We start from the raw sequence: 22237 nt of genomic DNA, 5'->3' as shown, positions 1-22237 counted from the left end.
TATATATGTCCCCCCGTCCCCCCCCCCCCCTATTGTTCAAAAATAAACAGTTAAAGTAGCGCTCCGTGTTGTCTGTCTCCCTTTTGTCCTCGTCTTAAGCGCCATCATGACGACTGTGAAATATATTTTAGAACTTTTTTTTTTCCAATATCCTAATTCGTTCCGTCGGGTGCGGTGACGACGTCACTGTCTGTTGTTGATAGAACACAACCTAAATATAATGTCCTTTCTGCATGTCCCAGAAAAGAGCCTACAAAGAAGAAAGACTTGTCTATCGCGTTGTGCGTTCTTTTCATTCTACAGAATCATAGATTCTCCACCTTTGTTCTTAAAAGTAGTCCAATCTTCTAGGGCCGAATGAGAGTGCATTGATTCAGAAATATACGGATACCAAAGATTTCAGAAATTTATGAATATCGAAGAAAAAACGGCAGCACAAACAGGAATGAATATTCGAACAGAAAAGTTTTAGACATGACTAGAAACCGTACTTCTACACAATGATAGTGCCACAGGTAGTAAATTTAAAGGATTGATTGTAGGATTCGCAGGTCACCGTTTTTCTGGCAAAAACGTCTCTAGAGGCACAACTGATATGTCAAGATCTGTGGCGGCCAGATTCCGAGAAGCGCATAGGAAATTGTGCCTGCCGCACCGGATGCTGTCAGTCTCGCATATGTCATTTTCATTGTCGGCACAGGTTCCCGGATTAAGAGTTTAGTACAATTGTCATATGTGACAATATGAATGGTTGGCTTATGACACTTGACTCGAGAGCTCCTTTCCCGAAATTGATCTTGAAAACCCCAGCATACGGTTAAGCATGTTACATGTTGCTTCTTTCCTTTTGAACATTTTAAAATAATTTGAAATAAAGATTAGACAGGTCGGTGGTGAACTTTATCAATTAAAATCAAAGAACTAATGAAGCTAGGTCAGCTGCGATGGTTTTTTACTGCGGAAATGAATGCTACTGATTTTTTTTTCTGCCTGTCAGCTTTTTGTAACACTTCTTGGTTTGTCACACGGAAACATTTCGTCGACTCATTCGTAATATCCCTGCTGAATTCCGAGGCATAAATCGGTCGGGTCGGGCCACTCGCGCTGGACTGGTTGCGCGCTCTAGTGACGGGCGCTTTAATGATACGCGCGCTAATGTCGCGGCGCTCTCGTGTCGTGCGCGCTAACGTCGTGGCGCTCTACTGTCGGCGCTCTAACGTCGGTGCTTTTGTGTCGTGCGCTCTAGTGTTGTACAGCCCTTCTGGTTCCCGCGAATGCGGAACTACGTTCGGAAACACATTTCACGGTGCTTTGAGTGCATTTCCAACAAGATACCTGCTCGCAGACGAGAAGGTCTCCTTAACCCCATACCACCAGGCACGCGACCATTTGAGGTGGTGCACATGGATCACATGGGTCCATTCGTGCAAAGTAAGAAGCGAAACCAATACCTACTTGTCATCATTGACAACCTAACAAAATTTGTGAGACTCTTCGCAGCGCGCGACACATCGTCCAAGCACGTACTGCGGGCTCTGCGGGAGTTTATCCTAGAAAGAGGCCTGCCGAGAACCCTAATCACAGATAGGGGCAGTTGTTTTACTTCTCGAGAATTCGAGGAGTTTTACAGTGCACGTGCCATACACCACGTGCTTAACTCTACACGACAATAGGCAAGCGAACGGTCAAGTGGAGAGGGTGAATAGGACAGTACTTCCTGTCATCACAACCTCTATGACAGACCCCCAGCAGCGCGACTGGGACGAAAAACTGAGTTTAGCTGAGCGTAGTTTGAACAACTCCGTGAACAAAACATCGAGAAGGACTCCCTTTGAGATGCTACACGGATATCAACCAGACTTTCACAACACCGCATTAAAATGACTAGTCCAAGCTGAGGGACCGGCATGGCAAGACCCCAAGGAAATGCGGGAACGGGTGCGACGGCACCTCTTTGAGGAACAGGAAAAACTGAAAACCGCATACGAACGAAGACACTTCCCTGCGCGACTGTACGATATCGGAGACATAGTCATTATGAGAAAAGCAACTGAACCAACAGGCAAGCCAACGAAGGCTCAACCGTAGTACAGAGGGCCTTTGGTTGCGACACAGGTTCTTCCACCCGACACATATCGCGTCACTGAGCTTGACAAGACCAAGGCCAGTAGATTCGCAACTATGGCGCATGTTTCCCAGTTTAAGGGATGGACATCGACAACAAAGAAAACGCACTTGGAAGACGACACATCATCATCAGAAGAAGCAGAATCCGCCAGAGAGGCAGTCACCGTTCAGCTCCCGAGGCGCTCTGCACGTAAGCGTGCCATTCCGAAGTGAGCATATTTGCAACACATATTATTTTTCGCTTGTATCGATTTTGTTGTTGTTGTTTTTGTTACATAACGTGCATTGAAGCATTTATGCGTTTATTGTGCTGTTCACGTATATGTAGTGTCAATTCCTGTGTATTCATTATTTGTTATTATTAAGAAACATGAAAGATTAATCTTTATTTATTTGCATAAGCACTGATTTTTGTTGTCGTGAACGAGGACGTTAACAATGCCAGGATGCCCGAATGTAAGCGAGCGCCATTCTTGTACTGGCCCTTTTATTTTATTTCGCCAAGCGCATTCCAAGCGAGCGCCATAGTGTTTTGCCTTTTTCTTTTATTTCGCTGGGCGCAAGGTTGAGTTCTCGGAAGATTGTGATTTATTCGAACTCCTCGGCGGCCAGGGGTCTTGCACGTGGATGCCCGTGCCATGAAGGCGCGACTGGCTGGCGTCGGACAGGATGCGGATTGGGTTACAGCCTTGGGCGAGACCAAGCTGCTCAAGAAAACTATGCGGCAGTCTAACAGCGGGACTCAAAGCGAGAGTGTGTGTGCGATGGTGGTACGCGACCACCAATAGTGTCCGTCTTGTAAACTAAAATTGTATCGAGAATATTAGATCCAGTGTTTCTTTAATTCCAAAAACCCATTTGTCAAGACCTCGTTCATTATCAAGAAAGTTTATTTTATTCGAAGCACCATGCGATCAAAGTTGTACATGTACATTTGGAATCTGATAGTGTGTTGCCTGTCTCGAGAGAGGTTAGAATTGAAAACGCGGCACGTGATAGTCAACAACGCCATGGAAAAAATACATCTAAATCCAGAAGAACTATTGCATGCGATAAGCAATGTCCTTCTCTTTTTTATTATCGAACTTTCGAAATCCCTTGTCAAAGCCAAATGAACTTTAGAGCAGCCTTATCTCTTGTTCAACGGAAGTGATCATTAGAAGGGAAACGTGACTTTTCCATACTACTTCTAACTCCAGTTTACTTATTTTAATTAATAATTGTAGTGCATTTCACCAGGATGGAGCATCCAAACGTGGTGTGATCAACTCGGTTCGGAAGGACTCATCTGCTCTATGCTGACCATTGACTCACCTCTTGAAACCATTTGGACATCCATTGCGAGTGTACCTTTTCAAGGTGTGGTAGTCGGAATTGGTTTTCAAACGCCTGGTTCACCTCGTAAATTTGTAAACTGCAAAAACAATGTTTTCAAATTTATTCAATAAAATTTTCCTCGGTCACCAGTGATTTTGGCTGGAAATTATAATGACCCGGAGGTTAACTGGTGCAGTTTTGATTATAGCAGAACTTGACTTCAGAGAGAAGAATAATCACGCTTTGTGAATATGTTAAATTCTTTTTCAATGAAAGAGCTGGTCAATGAACCCACACGAGGAAATCCTCTTCTGGATCTGATTATTTCCTCTACCCCAGAAAACGTGTCTCTTTGTGTACTTGACGAAATTAGTGATCATAGACTTGTTTATTTCTTTTATATATGCAATCAGTACTCCGAGAGTCGATCTAAGGAAGCTTATAAATGATTTCTCAAGGGCTGATCTTACAGCCATAGTTTTATCATTCTCTAATTTTCTGGTGCATTATAAAAACAGTTGCAGGTTACGCGCCGTCGAAGAAAAGAGGTTATCTATAATATACGAACTAATTTCTGGGTGCAAAAATTTTGTTCTTAAGTTAACCCAGATCGTTTTTGTTTTTTTTTCTCAGCGTGGAGCGTGATATATTTATATTAAAAAAATCTTTTCAGAAGGGACAAATATTTTACTAGTGACGAGCGTGGGTGGCAGTCGTACGACGATTGCACGCGTTTGTGCAAGAATGAACTAAGGAAAGCAAATAAGTTTTTCTAATCACGATTTGTCGAGGACATTAAAAGCTATTTCCTAGAAGTGTTGAGAGGTCGTGAGTCCTAAATAAAGAAGCAAATCTTAGTACTTCACAGCGCATAACCGTCTCACGAAAACAGGCACTCACTTAATTACAGACACAAAAAGATGCACATAGCGCTGTGTCAGGGATGGGCAAAATACACGCAAATATGTATCGAAATACAAATACAAAATACTTTGTCAAAATGTATTTAATTACAAATCTAATTACATTTCCAAAAAAGCATTTAAGTACGAGATACAAATACATCCAAATGTATTTTGTCTCCTCCAAATCCTTTTCCAAATACATTCCTCCAAATTTGCGTCAGCGACTTCAGGGCACCTGCAACGGGGTTCTGGGTGTCTCATTTTAATTTTTCATTGCACACTCGGGAGTTAGTGTGCGAGGTTCTAGTAACGTAATAGAAATATAATCACAAAAAAAAATGTAATCAGCTTGGACGTAATAGGTGAAAAAAGTACAGAGCTTCGAGCAGCTTTTTTTGTCGTTTACATTTTGGTATAGACCAGCAAAGAACCAATGCGACCAAGACGCGCAGCACTAGCTAGAGATTTTTTTTTATTGTTGCAACTCGCACCAGTTACGAAAATCTGGACGACCCGAGCATTTAGAATGTTCCAGGCAAAAATATGGATGGAAATCAGGCTGGAAAGTATCACAAGTTGTTACAGGCACTTATTTAGCCAGTCTGCCTGTGAACGTCGATTTCGTCACTATTCCTTCCCTGGACTAGCGCCGTGATCACAAGGTCACTAGATGCTTGTGCTTGATTGAACGAGAGACACTGCATTCGGTGCAAAACGTAGTTTCCTTCCTGCTCTGGACAGTGACAATAAATTTGAGGGATGTATTTTCGCCCACAAAATTGTATTTCATTACAACTGTATTTGAAATACCCACATTTTAGTATCTAAATACACACGTTAAATACATTACCCAATTCGTAATTAAATACAAATGCAAAATACACAAAGTACTTGAAATACGTATTTAAAATACTTGTATTTGAAATACTGCCCATCCCTGCGCTGTGTGGTTGAGTGAGTGCCTGCTTTTGTGAGACGTTTATTCGCTGTGAAGTACTAAGATGGAAAACCAGCTAGCCCTAGCTGCGGCGTTAAAGAGGCAAACTTCTTCAAATACAAGAATGCAACGTATGACGTTATGCTTCTGAATCAGCTCTGACACTTGATGCATTTTCGGTGAAGTCCAGCTGTGGTGAAAGGACCTTTTTTTGTCAGAGCGGCGTACAGAAAGTGACGCTGCTATCATCTTATCCTAATCTACTTGCCCTCCTTTTTGTTGTTCTGTTGTTTCTTTTGCTCACTAACACACTAGCTGATAAAAAGAAGCAGAGCCCTTGAATAAACGTTCAGTCTGCCCGAGACGTTGTACGAGTCACATCAGTGGCGACGAGGATGGTTACACTTGCGAAGCGGTGTGGCCGCTGATGCCAACAACTTGGATTGCCAGACATGGCGGCAATACTAAGTCCCCTACAGTTCGAGGAGACAGTGGACAAGAGGGATGCGTACAAGTTGCGACTGGAAGCCTCTTTTGAGGGGAACGGCAGGAAGCCAAGACAGAACGCCTCGATGGAACGCTTGAAAGAGCAACAGAGAACCTTGCCCAAGGTGCGGGGGAAGCAAGTATCAAGCAAAAGAGTGCAAGTTTCGCAACGCGCGGTGCTTCCGCTGTGGCAAGACTGGGCACCTGGCGAAACGCTGCTTCGCTACCAGCAACAAGCCAAAAAACACAATGGCCTTAGATATCCAGGCCGACGCAGACGAAGGCCAGGGCGGTCTCTTTGCGATGGAAGCACAGGATTTTATTGGGAACCTCAGCGCATTCCAACCGTTCATAAGAACCTTCCGTTTGGGTGATGTAGCAGTGGATATGCAGCTAGACACGGGGGCACCGGTGTCCGTCATCACATGGGCCACGTGCCTGCGGCACAAGGACGTCTGGCTGGAACTTCGCAAGACGGCGACAGAGCTGACGAGCTTCCTGGGATAATTGCCCGTGCGCGGACAGCTCGATATGCAAGTTTCGCTGGGGAAAAACACTATGACCGGAACATTGGCAGTTCTGGAGTGCCGTGGACCGAACCTATGCGGCCGTGACCTGCTGCGTGGTTTCCACCTGCTGCCAGCGCCAGCCTTCGTCATTCAGTGTCAAGGTGAGCGAACAAGCGCTACCGGTGTCGGGCCGATACTTGCGGAGTTCTCCGACTTGTTCGAGCCGGGCCTAGGATTGTTGAAGGGTCCCCCAGCCCGCTTCCAACTTCGCGAGGGTGCAATCCCCAAGTTCTACAAAGCTCGAATTGTGCCGTACGCCCTGCGAGAGAAGGTTTCTGATGAGTTGGACCGGTTGGTAAAGTTAGGAGTATTGTCCCCAGTGGCAACGTCAGACTGGGCGACGCCTTTGGTTCCTGTTGTTAAAAAGTATAGCAGCGTTCGTCTTTGTGGTGATTTTAAAATAACGGTTAACAGTGCCTGCCATGTCGAACAATATCCGCTGCCACGAATCGAGGACATTTTTGCGGCGCTAAACGGTGGGGAAGTCTTTAGCACGATTGGTTTGAAAGATGCATATGACCAGCTGTCCTTGGATGAAGCAGCCAGTTTGCTCACAGTGGTGAACACAAAGAAGAGTTTGTTTGCCTTTGAGCGGCTACCCTTCGGTGTCGCGTCAGCTCCGGCTATCTTTCAAAGACGCTTTGAAGTGGTGTTGCAAGGGTTGCCTGGTGTACAGGTATATCCCGACGACACTATTGTGGCCGAGAAACAACACGACAGCAGCCTTCTCCAGACGGTGTTGCGGCGGCTGCGAGAGTCCGGGTTAAGGCTGTATCTCGAGAAATGCAAGTTTCGGCAGCAAGAAGTCGATTTCTTAGGTCAGCGAATTGACGCGAAAGGCCTACACCGTAAGGTGGAAAACGTGGCTGCGGTGATTTCATTACCCTCACCAACCTGCGTGACAGAATTATGGGTGTTTTGGGGTTAGTGACCTATTTCCACAAATTCCTGCCAGACGTATCCTCGAGCCTGGGGCCTTTGTACGATCTTCTGAAGAAGTGGACAGTATGAAAGTGGGGCGATGTCCAGGAGGAAGCTTTCAAATGAACAAAGACTTTACTTCGGGAGGCAAGCTTCATCGCGCACTACGACCCGAAGAAGCCATTATGCTTAGCATGCGATGCGTCACTCAAAGGGATCGGGGCAGTACTGTCGCACCGAGAAGATGGCAAGGAGCGCCCGATCCGATTTCGTTCTCGGACGCTTTCGGCGGCAGAGCAAAACTACTCGCAGCTCGAGCGTGGGGCGCTTGCTCTTCTGTTTGGTGTTACCAAATTTCGTCAATACTTGCTTGGGCATACGTTTATACTAGTTACCGACCATAAGCCCCTCGTGGGGCTCTTTCACCCAAAAAGACCGATTTCCGCGATGGCGGCTGCAAGAATACAGCGCTGGGCGCTATTGTTAAGTGCCTACTCATACAACATCAAGTATAAGCCAGGAAAAAGCAACATCACGGCAGATGCCTTTAGTCGCTTACCGGTACACGGAATGGAGGACCAAAGTTCACGTTTTGCTGACAAAGATACGCAAGAGTACGTACTGCTGACCGAGCAGTTCATTGAAGCGTGATATCGGTCCAGGGATGAACTGACGCTGAGTCATGGACTTATCTACGGGGTGCACCGAGCGGTAATCCCAGCAAAGGCGAGAGAACAATGCTAGAGATGTTACATTCCACGGACCAAGTTGTTGCGGCGATGAAGACGCTCGCGCGCTCGCTTTTTTGGTACCCCCAAGTTGACAGCGAAATTGAACGTTTGGCCAAACTCTGCCAGGTTTGCATACAAGCCACCAGCAAAGCCCCCCCCCCCCCTTCCCGGTTAGCTGGTCGGACACGGGAGATAGGTGGTCAAGATTGCATGTCGATTTTGCAGGGCCGGTCGATAATCACATGCTGCTGATTGTCATTAACTCGCACAGCAAGTGGCTCGGGGTCATCCCATTGAAAACGGCCAGTTCCCTTACGACTATCGAAGCCTTGCGTACCATTTTTGGACCGTTTTTGGTGTCCAACTACCGTTGTGTTACACAACGGACCGCAATTTACAAGTGACGAATTTCGCATGTTCGTAGAGCGGAACAACATCATCCACCTAAGAACGGCACCCTATTAGCCCCAGCCGAACGTGCTGGCCAAGCGGGCCGTTCGTACCGTCAAGCAAGGGCTGGTGAAAAACTGCCTGGGATCCCTTCAGACTCGTCTTGCCCAGTTTCACCATCGGTATCGTCGAACTCCCCTAGGATGTGGAAAAACACCGGCCATGTTGTTACTCGGATACGAAATCCGCTCGTGCCTCGATAACGTTGTACCTCGGCCCAGGACGGCGAAGGAGGTACCACAACGAACTTTTCAGAAAGGGCAGTCGGTGTGGAGCCGTAATTACGGAAAGGGGAGCAAATATGAATCAGCAACAATAGAAGCGACCATGGGCGCTAGAATGCTTCGTGTGCGCGGCTCGCAGGAGGGCCAACAACGAAGACACCATGACCAATTGAAAAACCGAATTGTCCCCATGGAGCATGCGTCTACAGTGGAAGCCCTAACCCCGGTCGCGGAGGGATCAACGGCCCCTACTGGCAACCTCAGCGAAGAGGAGTTGGACACAGAGCCTTCGAGGACCCCCGCGGATGACACACCCGTCACCATCACCACTCAGCCAACGAGCCCGCTGAGGCGTTCTACTAGAAGACGGGAGCCACCGGACCGTTACTCACCTTAATTGTGGAGGAATGCTGTGACAGACAGTGACGCTGCTATTATCTTATCCTAATCTACTTGCCCTCTTTTTTGTTGTTATGTTCTTTCTTTAACACACTAGCTGATAAAACGGAGCAGAGCCCTTCAATAAACGTTCAGTCTGCCCGGGACGTTGTACGAGTCACTGCAGTGTACACGCCCTTGAGAAAGCGAATGCATGATGTAATTATAAGAGTTGACGGGGTTTTCAGTGTCACTGATCCTTTTCAGGCGAAATCGATCACCGGGCCTGACGGGGCGTGTTCAAAGCTGCTCAAATTAACAAAAAAAAATGTGTGGGGTGTTTTGCTTTGCAGCTGGTTGTAGTAGTCTCTTGATACGGGTTTCATTCCGGCTGCATGAACATTGGCAAATGTAATTCCCATTGACAAGTTTCATTCCGTCAATCATGTTTTCTCGAACTTTTTAGGGATCATCTCCCATTTCATCCCTCTTTTTTGCTTGGTGATAAACCTTTAGTTCCATTCAGCCGTGTCTTAGACTTTTTAAAACAAACTGGATATTTGTACCATTTGTAAATATGTAACCTCAAAGTAAACTTTTGTTATAATATGTTTAAATACATTAAGTTTGGCGCATTATGGCCCTCGTTGCTGCTGCGCCAATAAACTCCTAATCATCATCATCATATTGTTCCTAACCAGCATGGTTTTCGAAGAGGCCTTTCATGTAAATGTTAACGTTTCGAACGGGCAGGTGATTTATTCACTAGCATTCACTCATCCTCGTAAACTGACGCAGTTTTTATCGATCTTGCAAAGCCATTTGTTCGTGTCCCTAACAGTCGCCTTATGAAACACATTACAATGTCTTAAAATTAACGAAAATGTAATTACATGGATTCGATATCTTTTGAACAATCGAAATCAATCGCTTATCACCTGTGTCATCAGCTCACTCTCCCCCCCCCCCCCCCCCCCCTAGATGTTAAATCGGGAGTTCCCCAAGGATCTGTGTTTGACGCACTTCTGTTTTCAGTATACATAAACGACCTTCCAAATGACCTTTCATAAAAAAATCGCCTATTTACCGACGTTTGTGTTGTTTACCGCCATATATCAGATAATGATGACTGTCTTGCTCTTCAAAGTGGCTTGGATACCCTACTTTTATGGTGTGATACATGACAAATGCAAATAAATGTAGTAAAAACAAAAAGTACGATATTTACTAACCGTCTTACAGCGCTTTATTACAATTACAAGAAGTAAGTTGATAAAAATACTGAGGCGTTCCATATAGAATACGTTACTAAAAGGGCAGATCCAACATTGGTTTTATTTTTATTACGAGGACATTTGTACATGAAAACTGTCCAAACTAAAATACTTGCGTAGACCACTATCAATAGGCCGAGGTTGGAATATAGAACTCTTCCTTGAAACTTACATCAAAAAAACTTTATCGTCAATATTGCATCAGTATAAAGCAGGGTAAATCGGTTCATACTAAAATATGGTCTCCTCTAAGTGTCAGACAGCTTAAAGGTTTCATTGGTTTCTGGCCGCTCAATCACAGGAGGTACCTCGCGACGATGTCCCATTCTCATAAAATGTTTTATAGCTCATTCTAATTTTGTCAAGCTAACATTCTACCACCCACGAGCAAGTCCCCTCGCCATGATCACCCTAACAATGTTAACATTCCATTTTACAAAACTAATTTCTTTAAATTTCCTCTTCGTTCTGGCCACGATTGACTTGAATGAGTTAACAAGTAAAACATCTTCACGTCACTGCTTCGTGATTCTTAATGACCCTGCACCTATCAAGATGTCTGTCGCTCGCTTAGAAGCAGCGTTTGTAATTTGTTTAATGCATGAACTGTCCCATGGAGAGAGCCGACGTCATCAGCTTTGAAGTCGCGCCAAACGGCACCTAAACCGCCCGATCCCAAAGGAGCGGAGTGAGATTGCGGCTTCGGTCCCATTCGCTGGCGCGCGTCATACTTTCAAGAAGCGAGGTTCCCATTCCAAACTGCTCGTCAGTTTCAACGACCGCCACCCTATGGCGCTGCGTGCCCGCGCCGCCAGCGCGCCGGTACAAGGAATCGGCTGACGCGCTTGGGCAGACCGCCGGCGCGCGGGAAAGGAATCGGCCGCGCCGCCGCTGCGGAGAGCGGCGGCACTGCCGATGTCAGCGCAGCGCAGCCACTTGACGAGGTTAAGCGCTAGAAGGACATTGATGCTTTCGCAATCACAACTCATAAGAAGTGCTTAGCTGTACCTGGAGCCCTTTTTGTCTCGGTGTGGGTGATTGTTGGGACTATTGTCTGTGGATTTGTCATCAATATTTGTATTGGATTCATTCAGTTGACCATTTCTTTCTCTTTTGTATTGATAGTATTTATACAATTATACGTATTTTTATATGATCCCCTTCCCTACATAATGCCCCACTGGAGCATTTAGATATAATGAAATAAAGAAATAGCTAGGAAGAAAGCAGAGTGATATATTTTCACGTAGTGAAACATTTCTATTTGCTTTTTATTTTGCCTCCTAATTCTCTCGCAATATGACAATAGTTTTCAAGTCTTAATTTCTTTCGCGTTCTCCTTTACTTGCGATAGGATGTTACGTAACCGACGACCGAAGTGAATGGTAGAAAGATTAAAGCTCAACGTTCCGATGGCTTATGCAAGAGCACTGTTTTGTGCTCGTTCTGAGCCTGATATAAATTTTTTTCCTTTACGATTTCTTGATTTAAACTATAAAATAATACATATAAACAGAATCAAACAGACAAACGGTAGCTAAGAAATTGTTTTCATTATTTTTGCGAAAACATATTTGATTTTAATCGATATTATAAAACCGATTCGATTTAAATCACGGTATAAATCCCCACTTGAGTCACAATTTAAATCGTCTTGGTTTTGTTTCATCACTCTGGGGTAAAGCCGTCATGTTTAACCTTCACCGGCTGACTTGCACCCTCGTTTTTACTGTTCGTACTCGCATGTGTTCACTATTTTAGAGCGATAGCTTTACATGGCAACCCTCCACGGACTTTTCTTGCTCGTGTTGGTCTGACGGCATGACGTCGATATGTCAAGCGACGCCTTCATTTCACGCGACATTACAGTTCCACATGACGTTAGTGTCACTTGGCGTCATGTTGTGAGTGCGGCCTTAAAGGTGTGCCAATTATTTATATATTTATTTAATAATATTTGTACCGGGTGTGTCTCACGTCGTGCGCTCCTTCCAGCCCTTCTACCTGTACCTTGCGTACCAGTCTGTGCACTGTGGAAATGACGACGACCTTCTTCAAGCGCCACAAGAGAATATAGACAAGTTTCCCTACATCGGTGAAAGGAACCGGACAATATATGCAGGTAAGAGATGTCACTAAATTAAAGATGAACGTAACTGTGATCGTACGAGTTTAGGCTAGCTCTATAGCTATAATATAAAAAGGTGGTTTGGTTTTAGTTCGAAGTTGTTTATTAAAAAAACCTCTGAAAGATACTCTAATGCGGTCCGTGTAGGTGAGTTGTACGGCCAGTGGGAAAAAATATAAAGAGACGAATCGTCACAAGTCGAATAATTAACTAAAGTTTTGTTCCCGTTAAAATAAACATGCGGTTCCGATTAAAAATTTCTTGGCGCCATCGGAAACCACTATATTGTGCGCTTGTCCGTGTCTACTCGCTTGTAATTGTCCCCTGTGTCGCGCAAAAAACCTTTATACTGCATCATGAACCAACTAGGCCTACAACAAGTTTTAATCCACTATATTAGTTTATTTTAAAAATACTTAAAGCCCGTGGGGTTCGGGGAAGTGGGCTAAAATCACCACTCATGCAACAGGCACAGGGATTTCGGCACGAAAATGCGAATAACGATGTTAAAATCCGCCTTTTCGGACTGCTGGCCTTGCGCCTGTTAAAGGGGTACTCCGCCGATTTTTGAGCTACCTCAACTAACTATATTTTCTGACTCCCCGGCCTTTGCCCTTTCTGGTATGCTATTTAGTATCGTGAAATTCATAATAGTTATTGCGAAATCGGCAAATGAAAATGATGCAAAAACAAACATTCAAATATACCCGCCCTTTTTCAGTGCCGTGACGTCACTGGAAGTTTAGCTTGCCAGTCGGGCGAGCAGTCTAAAAAATAGAATATGCCAATCATTTGTTCCGTGCTGGAGCGCGGGGACTGGAGCGAGCTTCCAAAGCATTCATTTGACACCATGAAACTGCTTCGAATCAGTTGGGAACAAATTCTACAGTCCAAAGAGTGAACCCCTGCACTTCCAATGACGTCACTTTTTCGTTGTTGCCAGTAGAGACTTTCAGTTTGAAAAACACGGTGAGGACTAAAATTGTAAATTCAATAACTTCGTGAAAAAAATTTTTTTGGACCTAATATTTGGGATACTATTTTGGCGATGTTGTTTGGCGAGTTTAGCAAAATTTCAAGCAAATCGGGGACCATGAAGAAATCGGCGGAGTACCCCTTTAAGGGAGTGGTAGCTTTATCGCGCTCCCGCGCTTCCCTCGTGCTTCAAGCTGTTAAAAAATTGAACGATTCAGTAACCTTCGGGAATCGGTGGCCGAGGGATAGCGCTCGGCAGTCGAAGAGTGCAAACGCGCGATGGCTCGCTCTGATAGCGAGGTGATAACGACCGACGCCGGCCATGGTGACAGGCCTTTTTGCATCCCTGCCGACTATCGGATCGTGCTGCCGACGTTTCCGGCTGGAAACAATGGAAAATCCAAGCCTACCTTCACTGCGATGTAAACGCCAGGCCTATAAGGATCGTCGACTTCAAGGAGCCTTTGGAAAAAGCGGACCTTGGTAAGGATGTAGCAGGGCTAGGCCTGTGCCAAATGGAACACGTGTGGCTCTGTAGCCTAAAGAGTGCGGCAGCGAAAGAACGACTGCTACAGCTTGGCCGGCTCACGGTGAAGGGAAAGCTGTGCGTCCTCCTAGACCCCAACCGGCAGGAAGTTTGGGCCAAGTTACGTTGGGTCCCGTTCGACGTATCCAACGAAACTCTCCGGAAGGCACTGGAAGAGTACGGCACAGTTCACGAGGTGAACAAAGAGAAGTGGCGAGTGGAAAGCTTTGAAGACATCGAGTCGACCACCAGGATCGCTAAGCTGATACTCCAGGAAGGCAAGACGCAGGAGAACCTACCTCATCAGCTAAGGCTTCAGGGTGGCACGATCCTCGTTGTCGTACCCGGGCGGGCGCCGTTATGCCTGCGGTGCCGAAGGCAAGGACATATACGACGCGATTGCCGTGTACCTCGGTGCGGGCATTGCCGTGGTTTCGGACATGTGGCCCAAGACTGTGCACGCACGTACGCGAGTGCTGTAGTCAGCCGAGCGAGCGAAGAGGGATGCAACCTCATCATGAATGAGGCGAAAGCAGAGGAGGCCGCAACATCGTCGACGCCGTTTGAAAGGGCACAGCAGGACAAGGCGACAGTCGAAGGACATGACAACAAGAGGGCGGAGGCGACAGTCCAGGACGAGAAGCGCACGGAGACGGCTCCTGAAGCCAACGAAAAAGAGAGGCAGGCGACAACGCCTGGAAAACCTTCACCGGAGGCGGTGGCGGTGATGGCGATGGGAAGCACCGGCACCGAGGCAGCAGCCATGGAGTGTGAGCCAGCCATGGAACTGGATCCCTCAAAGGTGAAACGGCATCTGGCCGACGAGTCTCCGGAAAACTTCGCACCGGTACAGCAGTGGTCTGAGGGGGAGTTTCAGCTGATTGGAAAAAAAAGGTCGCTACGTCAGCAAACTGAGGTCCTCATCGCTGACCCGCGACGGGGGTCTGTCGCAGTGAGTAGCGACCCTGGTACGATATGACGCAAAGGGTAATCGCCCGAAGCTGGGTCTGACGAAAAAAAAAAACCGCACAACTAACGTCTGGTCTGCGCGTAGGGACCCTTAACGTCAGGGGACTTGCGGCACGCCGCCGACAGTGTCAGCTGAGTCGACTTCTCCTAGAGAGGGACCTAGACGTTTTGGCGGTTCAGGAGACGAAGGTCGAGAGTGAAAGTCAGACCGAGTTTCTGGTGAAACCGTTTACGTCGAGGTACAATGTCTGCGTCAGCCATGCTGTAGGTAGATCTGGAGGATGTTGTCTGTTCTTGAGGAGAGCTGCCGGGCTCATCGAAGAAAACGTTGTATCGTGTGAATCGGGAAGGCTTGTTCTCTGCTATTTTGTTTTCCTAAATCAAAAGTGGAGGGTTATGTCCATTTATGCGCCAAACGTGGAGAGTGAGCGACGCGCCTTTTTTGAATATATTGAGAGATTTCTAATCAGTGACCGATTTACCATATTGCTGGGAGACTTTAATTATGCCAGAAGACCGGACCAATCAAAGACGAAATAGTGATAGGTCTAGTGAAGTTTTAAATCAGTTGATTCAAGATAAGGGGCTCGAAGACCTGGCACCTTGCATAACACCGGGACATCGGGTCCTTTCCACGCACCACCAAGTCAGAAGTCATGCCAGGCTTGACAGGGTATATGCTTAAGCGGATTTAGTGCCCCAGTGTAACGACTTCGCGGTCAGTCATGTCTCGTTTAGCGATCACAGTTTGGCGAGTTTTACCTTGGGTCAGCGTAAGAAACAAACTAGCTTTTCGTGGGAGTTGTGGAAGCTAAACTGAAAGCTTCTCGAGGACCAAAGAATTAATACAGAAAATCAAAAGTAGGCTAGGCAGACTAGAAGGTGTTTCGGAAAATAACATATGTGAGGAGTGGGAACTATTTAAACAGCAAGTTAAGATTAATGCGATTGAACGAGCAACTAATATAACGCGGGAAGAGCGAAGGGTAGAGAACGGTCTTCGACAGGATTTACAAAGGCTTGTAGAGGCTTGCAGCGACAGCATCGTCTTCCCCGCAACACGCTCCCTCGAGCCGCGGAGGAGGCTGGCACGCACCGGGGATACCCGACACCAGCTCGGGGGCCCAGTTGCGGGCCAGTCGGCCAGACCTCCGTGGGGGTAGACTAAACAACTCAAGTCGCCCCCACGGCAAGAGAGGAGAGAGGAGAAGAGGGCAGACGCCTTGCGAGCAGCGCCCGGTTAGGACGCAGGAACATTCCTCGTAGTTTTAATGTCGTTATTCTTGTGTAATCTCTCAAAAAAATAAAACGAGTTCAGTAGAACATTATTTGAATCTACAGGCTTTATGTAGAGGAGGAAAGAACGCCAAGAGCCTTCAAAGACGACATAAGCACTATCAAGGCTAAGCTTGAGAAAATATATGAAGAGAGATATAAAAGGGCAATCGTTCGTGCCCGTGCGACGAAATTGATTGTCGGGGAAACGCCCACAAAGAGGGCACTTGCGTTGGAAAAAAGTATGCTAGCGGGAACCGGATTGAAGAAATAGAGTACAGAGGCGCAGTAACTCGAGATCAGGACAGTATTCAGCGTGCTTTTGTTGAGTGTTATACACGTTTGTTTGAAAAGAAAATACCAAAAGAAAAGGGGCTTGATACAGAGTTTTTGCCGAGTCAGCCGAAGCTAGATAGCGGTGCTACGACGTTTTTATAAGATCCGATTAGTTTATTAGAGGTCGAGAAAGCGATAGATGACCTAAGCGTAGGCATGTCACCGGGACCGGATGGTTTGAGCGCGGCCTTCTATAAGAAGTTTAAGCCGCAAATTGCACCGGTTCTGCATAAGGTTTTTTCTCAGTCCTATTTAAAGAAGGAATTACCACTTTCTTTCCTGTGCACGCACACGGTCTTGATACCCAAGTGTAATGACGCCGATAAGCTTTGTAGTACTAGTAATTACAGACCAATTACCCTGGCCAACGTTGACTATAAAGTGCTAATGAAGGTTTTAGCCAGTAGATTGAAGCATGTCAGATGGAAAATAGTAGGGCCGCACCAAACCTGTGGGATAAAGGGTCGTAGCATTGGCACAAACATACACACTACTCGAAGTGTTTTTGATGTCTGTGACGCGGAATATCAGATAGATATTGAAAAAGCATTTGATCGGGTGTGCGACGCTGTTCTGTCTTCCATTTTATAACATGTGGGAGTTGGATCTGTGCGGCTTGAGGGGTAAGGATGTGCATATGTAAACTGCAAAGCTAAACTAGTAATTAATAAAACAGTTAGTGCGGGGATTAACGTCCGCTCTTCAGTGCGGCAGGGATGTCCGTTTTCACCCTTGCTTTTCGCCATCTACCTAGAGCCCTTTTGCCGCTGTGTCATTCAATGTCAAAATATTAGGGGTTTTACATTACAGGAATGTGACATTAAAATATCGGCATACGCAGACGATGTTGCCATTTTTTGTTCGGACCCTCGAAGTGTGTTAGAAGCTGTTGAATTGACCGAAATGTTTTGTGAGGTCACTGCCTGCGCGGTGAATTGGTCAAAGTGCACGGGGTTATGGCATGGTGAGTGGACGACTTCTCCAGTTGTTTTTGGGAGTGTTCAATGGTCACGGACGCCATCAAAGTACGTAGGTGTTCCTCTGGAACATTACCGTGAGCCCACAGATTGCTGGCGAGAAGAAATAGCTAAACCTAAGGCCACTGCCGAGAGGTGGGTACGGAGAGATTTATCCATTTTTGCTAGAACGACTGTGTGCAATGTGTTTCTTCTGTCCAAACTGTGGTATGTCCTCCAAGTGCTGCAGTGTTCGAGAATCAACATTCACCGGATTCACCGTGTATTTGCAGTGTTTATTTGGTTGTCCCAATGGGAGCGAACTCGCCGTACCAACCTTTTTTTTTTAAGCCCGAAGCGGGGGGTGTCGGACTGTGCCACGTGTTTGTTCGACAACTCGTCTCACGCTTTATGTTTATCCGAGACCAGCGTGATGCCTTTCTTCGAACCGTTATTCAGACAAGGCTGTTTGACGTCTTACCGGGATTTGTTGTTTCCTCCTGCCGGGCACGGTGCGGACCGATGTCGGGTTTTTTGCGCGAAGTTGTATCTGCCTGCCGTTTTCTGTTCGTTCGTTTTTCTATAAACTATTTGTCTGGTGCATCACTCAAAACTTTGACGCGTGACCTAGTGGCTATGTTGTTGCCCACGCCAACGTATAGGTCCATAGGCCCTGAGGCCCCGGGAGATGGTGTGTTAAAGCGAGTCAAGAATGCCAGGGTACCAGCGGCGGTTAAAACTTTCTTCATTAAATTACACAGCGAAACGTTGCCAGTAAAGACTCTTCTGGAGGCAAAAGGCATGACCTTCTACTGGTTGGTAAATTGTTTTTTGTGCAAACAAGCGGAAAGCATTGAGCATGTCTTTTGGGGCTGCTGGGATGCTCTTCTTTTCTGGGACGTGCTTCAGCGCACCATAAAGAAAGAGCTCCCGCTGTCACCTCAAGAAATCCGGTTCTTAAAAATAGAGCGTGAACCTGTGCCCTGCGACATAATTATGGTCATGGGGCTCCACGGCATATGGAAGAGCAGAATGGCGGTGCGGCATGGGGGGGCTGATGTTGACGCACGCAACCCCCAAGAGTACTTCATTGAAACCATCAAATGGTTAAGAGAATGTTATAAAAAAAATAAATACTGATGTGGAATGGTTACCAGTTTTGGACGATTTGGCCGCGCTCAAAAACTTTTAAATTAACCATCGCAACGACCATCAGCCAAGCCTGGCTGATAGGCTTTTAACCCCTTCATGTTAAGCAATTTCTGAAAGTTGCAGTTTTCGGGGCACCTTATTTTTATCAATATGTGTATTATCTGTAACCTGGCAATAAAAAAAAAAAGAATCGGTGGCCGGGTGGGCTAACGCGTCTCAGCTTGGAGTGTGGAGCGAAAGCTTGCGCTGGGAACCTTCTGGGTTCGATCCCCACCACCCCCTCCCGTTTAGATCTTGATGAGTTTCGTACCGGCACGCGTTCGTGTAATCGCTACTCTGTGATTCACATTAAAAAAATGAAAGCCGTTTACAATTCCCTGTAACGCCGGTTAGAGCGCAGCTCTTGAGGAGGAGGATGGAAGCGTACTGAGGGAAAGGTGACTCCTTAAGGTCACGTGACCTCAAGGGGAAATCGTGTGACATCAGGGGGGTCACGTGACGTCGAGGGAGGGGGTCACGTGACTTCAGGGGATCACGTGACCTCGGAGGAGGGGGGAGAGGGTCGCATGACCTCAAGGGGGGTCACGTGACCTCGGGGGGGTCACGTGACCTCGCGGTTACGCCGACGGCGACGCCGCTCAAGCCGGAAACGGGCCCCTAAGAGCTGCGCTCTAAAATCCCAGTTTAGCGGTTCTACTGCACTGGCTAAATTTCTCGTCTACATCTAATGGTGAATTCCACTCGTAGATCTGGAGCCCTTTCCAAAATCCGCGAGGGAGGCAAAATTCCGCTCCGTGGGACCCGCTCCGAATCGACGAACGGAAGATAAACTTGCATTTTTGGAGCGACCTCCCCCACACCCCTCCCCACCCCTTCTCCCTCCGCCGTACAAAATAGCCGCTGCTTGAACTTGACCAGCCCACCAACGCCTCAGCCGGCTGATCTTTCCAACGACCAGTGACGACTGTCACTGCTTAGCTGCAGAAGTAACACGCGACACAGGCCGGACGAAATTATACGTACCGCGGCGCCCATGTCACAAATAACGAAGACGTCCGCGTTCGGCACCGTCACATACCTTTCGGCCGCCTCGAAGCGGCGGGGCACGGACAGCGATTGCCAGCGTGGAGTTCAGATTTGTAGTACGACTTTAATAAACACGGAGGTAACAAACCATCACTTGCGCGGTCGTTGCCTAACCACTTCTTGCTTTATTTCACGGGAAAACGCCGACGGAATGCAGTGTAAAAAGGTAAACAATCACTGGCTGCAGAATAGGCCTAACCTTGCGTCTGCCTCCGGCTTTTCTGTCGTTCTTTTTCTCGTTCTTCCTCTCACGATCACAGACGTCAGCGCTTACGATTTGCCACGCTCCACATTCCCGGCTTTTTATCCCTGATCTACGCGAGGTAGAAGCGTTCGAGCCGTCACAATCCAGGGTAAACAACCGACGCACCCGAACAGATCCAACTCCACGACCCGACCGGCTCGCCGATCTCTCCAACCTCGCCGCGCATGCGCACCGCCGATTTAGACGGAAGTCACGTGAGCCGCTCTGTCAGCTGCCGGAGAGATCCGTGAAATCCCGCAGAGCAAGTTCGGCGGAGTTTGGGGCGGCCGGGTCCAGAGATCTACGAGCGGAAGATGACCAAGCGAGCGGAATATGCGCGCTCCAAATGGAGCGCTTTTGGAGCGCTCGAGATATGCGAGCGGAATTCACCATAAGAGACCGGTCACCCTTTGAGCCGTGCCAACATAAAGGTGTTATATACAAACAAAGCAATCCAATTTTGTATTGAGTAATTTTCGACGAACTATAGGTCTCCCTTATTTCTGGTTGTCTTTGTTTGTGTGCTGTTAACTACTAAAACATTAGTTGGGTGAGTTGTACCACCAGTTTAAACAGCACAATTATTTTGAAGATTACTTGACATGAAAGTTTTGATTTTTATTTGTTCCTGCGTGTCAATACTTTCTCCACGATATGGCCAAGCGTGAAAGATGCCAACACATAACTACCGCATGAATGTGTTTCGCGTACAAACTCTGATTTTGGCTGTATATTAGTTTTAAAGTATGAAGGAATGAATAGATTGATGCGTTCTTTGGTCTAATAACTTCCATAAAATAAAAATATAAACAAGGAATCGGTGGTCGAGTATGTTAGCGCACCGCAGCTCGTAGCACTTGGAGCGAAATTTCACGCCGTGTAAGTATAACCTACGATTCCTGAGTGCAATAGACTACTTTCAAAATCCCTGTATATAACACCGCGCGCGTTGCATTATGGGAGCTCTTTACCAGCATAGAGGAGTGGGATGCTTTTGATATTGATTTCCCTGTTGACGAAGTAGTGCATCTCAGCCAGAAATGTACGAAACACGTAGCTAGTAACGAGTTTCTTCTCCCTAATTACTTTTTTTTTTAACGAGTAACCTGTTCAGTTATTTTTTAGAAAAGGAACGAGTAACGTAATTAGTTACCAAATAACGAGTAACGGTATTTCGATACTTTTGAGGATTAACCTTGTGGGGATCCGTCCGGCCGCCCCACCCTGGAGTCCCGTCTTTCCCGCATTTCCCCTGCCCCTTGGCCCGTTCTGCCCGCGCCCTGCCAGGGCCATTCCTGCTGACCCGGATCCGTGGACGGACGAGCGTCACCGTAATCCCCGCTCGGGGGTCGTGCGGGGACCGTGGCGGGGGCGTGCGTGTGGACGGGTCGTGGTGGGCACGTGGTCGGTGGAGGGCGAGGATATAAAAAGGAGAACCGAGACAAAGGAAGCCGCTCTCTGGCTGCCGGCTCTCTTGCTGCCGACTTGGGGATCTACAAGTCGCGGAGGCGAGCTCGGACGGCGACGGGCGCAGGCGCGGGGAGAGTGCGGGCGCTACGTCGAGTGGCGGACTCGACAAACGGACCGGACAGCGACCCTGGACGACGACGTCCTCATGACGCGGTGTGGACGACCACCGCTGGGACTTGGAGAAGCTGCTGTGGCAGCGGACTTTCCCCCGGCCTCGCTGATGACCGTCCCCCGATCCCGAAACCCCCCCAAGGCAATGAGTGAGTGAATAAACCCTTTTGCCGAGAGCGAAGTATTGATGTGTCAGTTTCATCCGGAGACAGGGTTTGAAGGAATCGGAGCTAGAAGATGCCCGCATAAACTGGCGCCGCAACGTGGGGCCTGATTTTTTATCAGGCAGGCATTCCGATTCCTAACCTGTTTCCGGTTGAATTGGGGCACTGTTTCGCACTCTTTTTGGGGGTCATTTTTGTCGCGGGAGCGCCGCACGGAGGCCCTGACATAATCGCCTGCCTGACGAGGAGGCGCGGATTTTGACCGCTGTTCCCCAGCCTGTCAGGAATTTGCTTATCCCCGTTACGAGAAGCGCCTCGAGTATTCACTGTTCAGCGCACCGTTGGATGCTGGCAGGTTGATCCTGCTGAGCAAGAGCGCTGTGTGCGTCGAAATTACCGCACCGCTCGAGGCCTATAGCGTCGGGCGTCACCCCACCCACCTATGACTCCGGCCGTTCACGTCTGCTGGGAAAGATGCCGGCTCACGGTTTGGGGGATGTGATGTGCCTAACTGCCTTTGCTCGAG

The 22237-nt window shown here is 47.4% G+C and overlaps 1 protein-coding gene across 1 annotated transcript in view; it reads left to right on the top strand.

The window, feature by feature from the left end:
* Nucleotides 1–22237, top strand: part of LOC115314897 (arylsulfatase B-like) — a 126729-nt gene that overhangs the window by 52291 nt on the left and 52201 nt on the right. The window contains exon 6 of the mRNA XM_040208290.1: nt 12315–12441. Within this exon, the coding sequence (XP_040064224.1) occupies nt 12315–12441 (127 nt within the window). The remainder of the gene's footprint in view (nt 1–12314; nt 12442–22237) is intronic.

This window comes from Ixodes scapularis, unplaced genomic scaffold (assembly GCF_016920785.2).
Source record: "Ixodes scapularis isolate PalLabHiFi unplaced genomic scaffold, ASM1692078v2 PGA_scaffold11__112_contigs__length_91849675, whole genome shotgun sequence".
NCBI classification, from domain to species: Eukaryota; Metazoa; Arthropoda; class Arachnida; order Ixodida; family Ixodidae; genus Ixodes; species Ixodes scapularis.
Note: the sequence above shows the minus strand (reverse complement) of the source record. Positions and strands in the feature narration are given on the sequence as shown.